The 11,367-nt window shown below is 41.9% G+C and overlaps 1 protein-coding gene across 1 annotated transcript in view; it reads left to right on the top strand.

Moving 5' to 3' along the window:
• LOC125484410 (protein dopey-2-like) overlaps positions 1–11,367 on the top strand; it is a 79,035-nt gene that overhangs the window by 59,987 nt on the left and 7,681 nt on the right. The window contains exons 3-8 of the mRNA XM_048603044.1: positions 909–1,079; positions 6,434–6,623; positions 7,439–7,537; positions 8,841–8,964; positions 10,127–10,230; positions 11,209–11,323. Coding sequence (XP_048459001.1) covers positions 909–1,079; positions 6,434–6,623; positions 7,439–7,537; positions 8,841–8,964; positions 10,127–10,230; positions 11,209–11,323 — 803 coding nt within the window. The remainder of the gene's footprint in view (positions 1–908; positions 1,080–6,433; positions 6,624–7,438; positions 7,538–8,840; positions 8,965–10,126; positions 10,231–11,208; positions 11,324–11,367) is intronic.

Raw genomic sequence — 11,367 nt, 5'->3', positions numbered from 1 at the left:
TTTTCCAGCAATTTCTGATTCTTATTTTTTTTCAAAGTATCTAACCTTATTCCTTTTTGATGTTCGATAACATTCACGTCTCCGAATTCCCCACTAGCACTATCCTGGGGGACTTACCATTGACCAGATACTGAACTAGGTCTGAGTGGAATAAGCTACAATAAGTCAAGGCCAGGAGCCCTGCGGAGAGCAACTGTCCTGACTCCCCAGGTCTGTTTATCATCTATAAGATACAAGTCAGGACAATAATGAAACACACTCCACAGGACTAGATGAGTGCAGTTTGAAACCAGCCAAGACAAAACAGTACACTTTATTGGGACCCCATCCACCACCTCCAACATTCATTCCCTCCTGCAATGATGCACATTGGTTGCAGTGTGTATCATCTACAAGATGCACAGCAGCAGCACAAGGCTCCTTGGACAGTATCTTCCAAACCCATGACCTCTGCTGCCCTTGTCCTTCTAGGTAAGTTATACAAGAGGATGCCATCATGACACATTCCTCTGAGAGCCACGTACCATCCCGATTGGAATCCTATCGCAGTCTCTTCACTGTCACTGGGTCAAAATCTGAAACTCCCAGCAGCACAGTCGGTGTTCCAAGTAACAATCCAGTGACTGCAGTGGTTCAAAAAGATAACTCGCTACCATCCTGTCCAGGATGATTAGGCTTGCTGATAAAGGCTGGTCCAGCTGGCAGTTCAGATATTCCACGAACAAAAACAAACACAATGCTTTCCTCAGCATGTTATTTTGTGAACACAGGAGCACTGCGCGTACGGAATGTATTTGAACCAGATATTTATTCCTTTTCTGTGTTTATTCATTGTTGAACTTGGCTGAGCTATTCATCACTGTTAAGTTAATTTATGTTTTTATTTTGTTATTTGATTACTCCTGTAGCTCGGGCCTTTTTCCCTTGCTGGGCAATGCAGCTATGTCTGTGAAGCCTGTACTACTTGGGCTATATGAGAAATACTACCTCCCATTACACAAGTCCCTGAATCCAAGCCTGCAAGCTTTCATCACAGGGCTGCTACCAGGGCTGGAGGAGGGATCAGAGATTTATGAGAGGTAAAGCCTGTGAACTGTGTTTTTAAAATCCTGTGTTGATCGCATTTATTTCTTGCTCCTGGGAAAGGACTGTGTTGGTTTGAGCTGCATGTCAACTCCATGCATTCAGTTTCAGAAAGTAATCTAGTGATGCACAGATTTTGCTGGAACAACATTTCACAGGGTTGTACAACCATTGACCAGATGCATAAATTCTCATTGGGCTAACTTTTTTTTTTTAAAAGATAATAAAAATGTAGCCATTTCCATTTCGAACCAGTTTAAACTGTTAACAAATAACTCTTCAGTTGGCTCATAGTAACAGTCTACTGTGAAACAGTCTTGCCCCAGTTCCTGATAAGCTGAGGATGCACAGCACAAGACTACCCTTAACCTGCCCTTGTCCTTCTAGGTAATATATACAAGAGGATGCCATCATGGCAAGTTCCTCTTTTAGAGCCACATACCATCCCGATTGGAATCCTATCGCAGTCTCCTCACTGTCACTGGGTCAAAATCTGGAACTCCCAGCAGCACAGTTGGGTAGAGGCCCTGAGGATAGCTTAAGAGAGAAATGGACAAATATTGCAACCTTTTTAGAGGTTTTTAAAATCATGAGGTGTACAGATGATAAGGTGTCTTTTCCCTATAGTGGCAGATTTCAAGATCAGGGGGGCATATATTTAAGGTGAGAGGAGAAAAATTTAACAAGGATGTGAGCAGCAACGTTTTTACACAGAGGGTGGTTCGTGTGTGGAATGAACTGCCAGAGGAAGTGGTGGATGCAGGTGCAGTTATAATGTTTAAAAGGCATTTGGATAAGTACATGAATAAGAAATGTTTGAGGAGATATGGGCCATGCGAAGACAAGCAGGACTAGTTTGGTTTGGGGAAAATGGTTGGTGTGGACTGGTTGGACCGAAGAATCCTACATGACGGAAACAGACCCTATGACTCTATAATCTGTTGGTGAGGAATCTGGTGTGAGCAAAAGCTAAGATGCATCAGTGGTTATAGTAGAGGAGATTTTTGCTTTGCATCTGGTCAGGCAATATCGGATCCAGGAATCAGTCTGAAGCTGAATTTACAAAGGGGATCCTGCTCCTGAATTGTGTTGAGAATTCTGACAATTTCTTTAATACAGGGCCATAACATTTAGTGCAATGTTTTCCAAGTATCAACATCGTCTGTCACGTGCCACTGAGCAGCGTTTACAGGGTGGCAGCTGTGTTTTAGGCACAACATTGATAGTCCTTACCCATGACATTCTTGTGACCTAAACTGTGTACATCTCCGTCCTGCAGCGTATGTCTTCAAATTAACATCACAACCATTCTGTTGCTGTCTCATTGGATTTGCTGCCCTGGGAGAGGAAGAGGAAATTTGAATGTTGGCAGTTAAAATGAGAAAAAAACCAGCGATGGCAGCTTTTACTGGCTGCCGCTGTTGCTCTGGTGTAGTGCATCATTCACTATTTAATCACGTTGTGGTTTATTTTCATTCTACTTAACACTTTTTTATCTTCTATGTGGCTGAAAAGTCATAGAATCCCTACAGTGTGGAAGCAGGTCACTTAGCCCATTATGACCACACAGACCCACCCCACCCTATCCTGTCCCTGTAATCCAGCATTTCCCATGACTAATCCACCTAAACCTGCACGTCTTTGGACTATGGGAGGAAACTGGAGCACCTGGAGGAACTCCGCAGGAAATCGCGCAAACACTGGGAGAATGTGCAACCTCCACAAAGACAGCCTGAGCCTGGAATTGAAACTGGGTCCCTTGGCACTGTGAGACAGCAGTGTTAACCACTGCAAGCACCACTGTGGAATAGTGTGAGCAGTTTTGGGCCCTGTATCCAAGGAAGGAAGTGCTGGTATTGGAGGGAGGTCCTGAGGAGGTTTGCAAGAATAATCCCAAGATGAAGGTTTTGTCTTATGAGGAGCAGTTGAGAACTCTGGGTCTTAGTATAGAAGGATGAGGGAGAATCTCACAGAATACTGAGACGCCTGGATAGAGTGGATGTGGAGAAGATGTTTCCACTCATACGAGAAACTAGGACCCAAGGGCGTGTCCTCGAGTGAAGGGATGACACTTTGGAACTGAGATGAGGCATTTCTTCAGCCAGAGGGTGGTGAATCTGGGGAACTCATTGCCACAAAAGGCTGTGAAGGCCGAGTCATTGATTGGTAAAGGGATCAAGGGTTACAGGGAGAAGGCAAGAGAATGCGGTTGAGAAACATGTCAGCCAGGTCTGAATTGTGGAGCAGACCTGATGGGCCGAATGGTCTAATTCTGTTCCTATATCTTGTGGTCTTTAACCTTTTTCCCCATTGGAGACATCAGCACAAGATAGTGCCTTGTTCCTTGTGATTCAGTTAGCTGCTGTCTTTTGTCCAGCACTTTGTGATTTATGTTGCTCATGTAGGGAGGTCTGACATATTTGTTGACAGTTCAAATAATTTTGAAGAAAATGACAGATGCGCAATGCCAGACTATTGGCACCAAGATAGTAATTTATTTGGGACTTACGATCTTGGTATAATTTGAGCACTGATGAATGCACAACACAAAATTGCTTCAACATTTTACAGACTATTCAATCAAGTTCATCACTTTTCCTGAGTAAAAGGCTGATGTCAAGCTATTAAGTGAGTACACTAGCATTTGCAAACTGCATTGACTGCCATGTGACTGATCCAACGCTGCAGATCACCAGGAAAAACCAGAATGTGTAAAGCAAAGAAGTATTCCAATTCCCAAAATTTTTATTTACGATCAAGTAGTATAAATTCCATCTCTCATTCTGCCTCAGTAGTTGAACGTACTTTATTAAGTAGCGCTGTACCGCATAAGACTGGACCCCCTTAATGTAATACAGTTGAATTATCTGTATTAAGCTAGAGCCATGGATGCTATTCCTAATCATTACAAGTTGTGAAAGGTGGGAGTGGGAGGTAAAATTGGATCAGTTATTCTGCTTGCAACTCACTTATCCCACTGAAGTGTGATTTCTTTTTTTGTGGATAATTTTGGTGAGGACTTGTTCAGAGAATCAAAGCAGCCTGCACAATGAAATAGGCTGCAAGACACTTGCCAGTTTCACCTGGAGGTGAAGTTGGGTTATTTTGGTGAGGTGTTCACTATGTCTGCAAAACTATATCACTGAATGCTATATCACACCGCCTGAGAGAGAAGGGGAGGAACAATGGCAAATTTAAAAAGGGATGTTGGCTTGCATGCTGCATGCTGTGTGGCGAATAAGCATTATAGTTAGTGATGAGTAATATCAGGGGACCAAATGTTTTGTGATGGCCTTAGGTTTGACTGGACAATATTTTGTGCCAGCAAATCTTTTTACGTATGATTTGTGATGCACTAAGCAGGTATTACAGAATAGGAAAGTTGAGTTTGACGCACAACGTTTAGATATAAAGTTATGGAATCCTATTTAATGTGGAAAGGATCTGTAATTGACAGATTTGTCAGAACACTGAAGTCCTGTTATAAAGGGTGACTCCAAAGAACCGCTTAGGTAGTATTCCTTAAGTGTTCCTATGGGTTTTGTATAGGTCCTCTCCTCTTGTGATATGAAGTTTCTCCCAAGAAATGCCATGAAAAGAAGAAATGGGGCCCACTGCCCCATATCCCTGTTCATTATCTCACCTCATTAGAACTGAGAGGTAAAATGATCAGGTTCAATTCCACACATCAGCCAGATGCAGAACAAATACTGTGTAGTGATTGACATGACATTGACACATGGTCAGGATATAGTGATCAATGATCTAAAAGGATCATTGAAAATATCTCATGCCTACACTGATGGCTGAGATTATAGTAATTTTACTTCACAGCTAGAGAACACTGATATTTGATTTGTGATACTGCATCATCTTTTATTATGGAGGACATGTATGGGAAGACACTTCTTCCATTAGCAGAAGGGTCAATAACCAAGGAACATCGACTTAAGTGAAGAGGTGGGAGGCTAAGAGGAGAGCTGAGATTTTATTTTCACCCAGAGGTACTGGGAATCTGGGACACTGGCTGAAACAGAAATATGCTCATAACACTCGATCAGCATTTAAGTATTCGCTTGCACGCCCATTGCCTTCATGGCTATTATCGAGTCATACAGCACGGAAACAGGCCCTTTGGCCCAATTCTCCATGCTGACCAGCTTTCCTAAACTGAACTAATCCTACTTACCTGCATTTGGTCCATATCCTTCTAAACCTTTTGCTATCCATGTACCTTTCCAAATGTCTTAAATGTTGTTATTGCACCCACCTGTACTGCTTCCTCTGGCAGCTCGTTCCATATACACACACCACTCTGTGAAAATGTTGCCCCTCAGGTCCCTTTTTAAATCTTTCCCCTCTCATCTTAAACCTTTGCCTTCTAGTTTTGGATTCCTCCTCTCTTGGAGGGGCGGGTGGGGGAACTTTGGCTATTCACTTTATCTGTGACTCATAATTTTATAAACCTCTATAAGATCGCCCCTCGGCCTCTTAGACCTAAGGGGAAAAAAGCCCCAGTCTATCCAGCCACTTCTTATAACTCAACCCTTCCAGTCTCGGTAACATCATTGTAAATCCTTTCTTTGCATCCTTTCCAGTTTAATCCTTCCTATAGCAGTGCAACCAGAATTGTATGCGGTACTCCAAATGTGGTCTTACCAATGTCCTGGACAGCCGTAACACGACGACGTCCCAACTCCTATGCTCTGACCGATGAAGGCAAGCGTGCCAAACACCACCGTCACCACCCTCTCTACCTGTGAAGCCACTTTCAAGGAGCTATGTACATGCACCCCTTTGGTCTCTGTTTGATAGTACTCCCGAGGTCCTTCCTGTGAGCTATACAAGTCGTGCCCTGGTTTGTCTGAGGAAAACACAACACCTCGCGTTTATCTAAATGAATCTCCATCTGCCACTCCTCGGCCCACTGGTCTGCAAAATGCAGTCAGATCTGTGACCTGTGTAGAGACATTGGGCTGATTGACAACCTCCCTGAGCTGCAAACAGCTTAGTGACTAAATATATTGAGGCTCGATGGTGAAAATTGTGGAGACTTTGTTAGCTGTCCTTCTTGCCTGATATCGCCCTCTAGCCCCAAATCCAAATTTAAAGAATTGAACCAGAAATTGAAGGGTAATTTATTATATTTAAACAAAATTGCTGATGTAGCTTTTGGGCAAGGGGTTACTGCATTGGTCAATTTATAGCATTCAGCTAACAACTCGTTTTTTTTTTCCTCTTTCCACAAGAACGACTTGGAATCGGAGTGGCGATGGTATTTTAATTTGTTGAAGTCAAACATTTTTTAAGCACTTTGGTTTTCTCTCTTTTCTCTCCCTCTTCAATGAAGAACGGATGTCTTGCTTCAGAAGTTAATACTGGTGGTCGGCCAGGAGGTTTTCTATGGAGCTCTGTGGGGCAGTGTCATAGTCAGCCCTTCTATACGCCTCCCAGCCTCGCTGTTTGTTGTCAACCATATAAATAGATCTGTGTTCAGGAGAGAGCAGAAGTACATGTTTGGCACAGACCCTCGCCTTGCGGTAAGTCTGCAGGTGCAGTCTAGCTCTTTGGTTGTTTTTTTTTTCTGGTTTTATTTCGCTCACTTCTTTTGGCTGTGCCTTTCTCCATTAGGAAAGGAATCTGAGTTGGCTCAGCTAGTTAGTTGGAATTGGCACCAAACAATAATGCTGCAGCTGGGGTCACTATTGTTAACACTGCACCTAACTGGAAATTAATAGATTAAAAACTGGGCAGCTTCTGTAAAAATGATTCAATTATTGAAGACTGGAATCAGCCTCTGGGCCTTTATCTCCTGAAGGTTACGGCCCTGATTTGAAACAATGCCTACCCATGTGAAATTAATAATGTCCAAAAAAATGTTGAGAACAGGGCAGCAAGGTGGCTCAGTGGTTAGCACTGCTGCCTCACAGCATCAGGGACCCAGGTTCGATTCCACCCTCAGGTGACTGTCTGTGTGGAGTTTGCACATTCTCCCTGTGTCTGCGTGGGTTTCCTCCGGGTGCTCCGGTTTCCTCCCACAGTCCAAGGATGTGCAGGTTAGGTGAACTGGCCATGGGAAATGCAGGGTCACAGGGATTGGTAGGAGGATGGGTCTGGGGGAGAGGGTCAGTATGGACTAGGTGGGCTGAATGACCTGGCTGTAGGGATTGTATGTATGATTGAATGAGTCGAAAGAATGGTGCTCTGAGAGAACTTGGGCCTGTTTCTTCCTCTGCCAGGTGCTGTCTGAATTGTTGAGCATTTCTGATGTTTTGTTGCTCCTATTTCAAATTTCCAGCATTCGCAGTACCTTGCCTTTGTGTTGAGAGTTCACTATCATATTTTTGTTTTCTAGGTAAAAGCATTGTGTGCCTCAGTGCAAGATTCTAATGTTCTTGTACAGCGCAACACTTTAGAAATTCTGTTCTACTTTTTCCCTCTCTGCTCATACCTGGTAGGTATTTGGCATTTTATTTTTAAATCTGTTAAATGCTTATTTCAGTTGTGGTCTGGGATTTCTTTCCAAGAATTCTAAAGCAGGTTAATTTACAAGCTACAGTTACCATGCTTCGCAGGAGAAGTGACTGGCAACGGTCTCCATGATGCTGTGGAATACAATCTACTGCATCACCCTAATCTTAGTAGCTGTGGGAATGGTTGGGAACTTTGGTAGTATATCAGAGAGGACAAAGAATTGGCTATTAGACAGGAAGCACTGAGTGGGGACGAAGGCTTCTTTCTCAAGTTGGCGATGTGCGACCAGTGGGATCAGTGGTCGGTCTGCAATTGTTTTACAATATACATTAATAACTGGAGGAAAGAAGTGAATGTACTGTAGCCAGATGACAAATGAAACCGAGGTCCATCTGCCTACATGATTGGATGTGAAAGATCACTTGACTTTATTTTGAGGACTAGCAAAGAATCTATTCTTGGTGTTCTGGCCAAATTCTTCCCTCAGTCAATATCTTAAAGTCATTATCACATTGCTGTTTGTGGGGATTTGCAGAGTGTTAATTGACTGCTGTGTTACAACACTTCAAGAAGTGTCTCCGAAACTAGTTCCAAAATGCTTCCTTGGCTATTAAGCATTTGGAGACATCTGGTAGTCTTGAAAAGCACTATATAAATGTGAGCCTTCTGAATTGAGAAATTCTTTGAAAGCAAATCCTGAGAATTGGAGTTTACTTGCCTCAGTTGATTGTACAACCACCTTTTTGAAGTAAGAATTTGTGGTTCTGGTTCCAAAGTGGATTTAGACTGCTTATTACTGAGTTGATGCCCCCCTTGTCGTTGGTGCAATTTTTCAGATGAAATGTCTAAGCAGAGGCTTTGTTTGCTTGTTCAGATGGACACAAAACATCCTCAAGCACTCTGATCAACATTCCTTTGCTGACCAGTGCAATCAAAACAAAAATCACCTGGTGATTCCATGAATTCAACCATTTACGGTTTGTGGGATTAATTTGTGACAGATTAGTTGCACATTCACTTAATGGACAGCAAGGAACTCCTTTCTGAAGGATTGCCTGTGAATTAAGAAGCACTTTAGAATGTTCAGAGGGTACAACATGCTGTTCAGCTCACTCATTTGTAATCAACGGTCAAGTTTTTCAGAGCATTTACTTATGAATTAACAATGTTTTGGAAGTGCAACAATAAAATGGCCTCCAGTTAAGAACCATTTGACTGATACTCTGCATTTTTTTTTTCACACAGACATTTGCAATTGATGGTTATGTTTCTTTTTATGCAAGGATCCCAATAATTGTGTCGTCCCAATGACGAGGGGAGACATGGTACTTGTTCTCTCTGCGGCTCTGCACACTGTACTGAGAAGAGACATGTCCCTGAACAGACGTCTGTATGCGTGGCTCTTGGGTATGTTTGGTCTCCAAAAGAAACTTGAAAATCTTAAAAATCATTGTGCTGTGTTACCTGGGTCTCTGGATTAATAGTCCAGTGATAATACCTCTAGGCCATCGCCTGGTAAGTGGCCATTATGTAATATGGTTGTTGTTCCTGACAAATGGTGTACTGTTGAGTGAAAGAAGACATTGGAAAAGTCTTGAAAGCATGAAAGATGTATGAACTCTTGGCTATCTTCAAAAGTACCGAGTTTGTTCTGTAGCCCTCCTGCGTTTGGTTATCCAAGTTTCTGGGACCTGTCCTGCAGTTCTAGTTGATGGATTTTGTGTCTGTGGAAGGCTGGGAAACCTGCCTGTAGCTACACTCTCCTTCAAGGAGAGGATGTGGCTGAGTACGGTGGCCGGGGTTCAATCATTTCCAATGGAATCCGTCCCACAGCTCGGTATAAAGCTCCTTTTATCCTCATCCCGCACATTCCTTTAAATGCCCTCCCTCATCCAGTAAAGTCATGACAGACTCTTGGTTCCTTATCTGAGGAGGAAAAAAAAATTGGAGTTTTGATTTCACGCAGGGATTGGACTCTGGACAATTCAGGGAAACATTGTGTGGAAACTTCGCATGCAATTAAAATACAAAGGGGAGATTTAAATTAGTTCTTCACAACTCTCACATTGTGGTGGACATTGAATACTGAGAGACCTGGGGAGATGAGGGAGTACAAGTGGGTGCTGGGGTGGACCCTTAGAACATAATTTAAAAATTCCAATCTAGTTTTCTTTTGTATCAATAATTACTTCAGTAAATTATGCATTCTTCTGAAACTTCCCCCTATTGAACATAATCTTAATCTTTTGTTCAATAAGCAATTTACCCGTTAATATGTACATGTTACTACTGGCCTTATGGATTGCTCACCTTTTGTATGAGAAAAGTACATATAAACCAATCTAAAACTAAGATTATCAACACCAGATATTTTTGGAATGCAGTTTTCAAAATACTTCAATGTGCTTTTTCACAAACAGCTTTGTGGTTGTTCAGTATGTTATTGACTACAAAGAATGTTTTCCACATATCTCTGTAATTACAATCTGACAATTAAGCTATGATTTAATTCCTTGTGCCTAAGTATGTTCTGTTGCCATTTATAAAAATGATTCACTGAACCTTTCAGGGACTGATATCAAAGGAGGCCATATGACTGCAGATGCAGACTTCTCTTCTGAAGGTTGTGCCAAGACTTATTTTGAGAAACATTCCAAGGACTTGTTGGTTCGAGTAAGTACAGTTGAAAAATATCATTCTTCGTGTGATGTTGTCAAATTTGCGTTCACACTTCATCTGCACAAAGTTACAAAATACCATGACTCCAATGTGAATGCTATTTGGTAAACCGTGTCAGTAAATTTGTTTTAGAATCACTTTTGCTAAGCTACGAAAAATAAACCAGCAATTCTTCAACAGAAATATTTAATTTTTATTTTCATAATACTGTGTCCATTTTTTGATGTACTAATACAGTACTTGCACAGTTATAATGTTATATATACAGTAGAATAATCTTCACAGTAGCGTGTGTTTTGTGGGAATACAGCATTTTTTTTCCTGTAGTCCGATGGGATGAGGATGTTACTGGAAAAGTCAGCATTTGTTGCCTACCCCTAAGTCCCTTGAACTGAATGGCTTTTCTGAGAGCAGTTCAGAGTTGACCACGTGTAGGCCAGATCAAGTAAGGATAACAGATTTCCTTCCTGAAAAGACATTTGTGAGCCAGATGGGTTATGGCAATGATCAATGGTAGTTGTCTTAGTCACCATTAATGAGATGAACTTTATTTTCCATTTTATTTATTGAATTTAAGTTCTGCCAGGTACTGTGGTAGGATTTGAGTTTGTGTCCTTGGAGCGTTATTCCACGCCTCTGGATTACAATCTCCCCTCAAACTTAAGGGAAATGTAGGTGTCACCTTGCAATAAAAGGGAAATAGTGACATTTGACTGTGTCTCTCTCCCTTGCAAAAGAAATATCAAAGAGATAGTTACCTCTCGTTGATGCCAGTGAAAGGGACATGCGTGTATCTTCCATTTTTCCTCATTCAGTGTTTTTTTTGGGGGGGGGGGTGGTGGGGGTGTTTAATTTGAGTCCTTCAAGGACTGTAACTTTAGTTAATCATCACTGTTACAGTTGCCCTTGAAAATGTATTACGAAGGAGGAATTGTTTGTTGTCCTTTAGAAGCAGTCTGCTTTTGTCTACAGGCACTGATAAGAACTTTGCAGCAAGTGAATCCTGAGCCAGATCAGGAACATGGACCTCAAGCACATCAGAAGCCCTTTCGCATTTTGATAAGTCTGCTTGATAAACCTGAATTAGGTAAGTTAGCAGGTGATTTTACATGTTTATATCTGCATTTGGAG

This window comes from Rhincodon typus, chromosome 11 (genome assembly GCF_021869965.1).
Source record: "Rhincodon typus isolate 14 chromosome 11, sRhiTyp1.1, whole genome shotgun sequence".
NCBI lineage: Eukaryota > Metazoa > Chordata > Chondrichthyes > Orectolobiformes > Rhincodontidae > Rhincodon > Rhincodon typus.
Note: the sequence above shows the minus strand (reverse complement) of the source record. Positions and strands in the feature narration are given on the sequence as shown.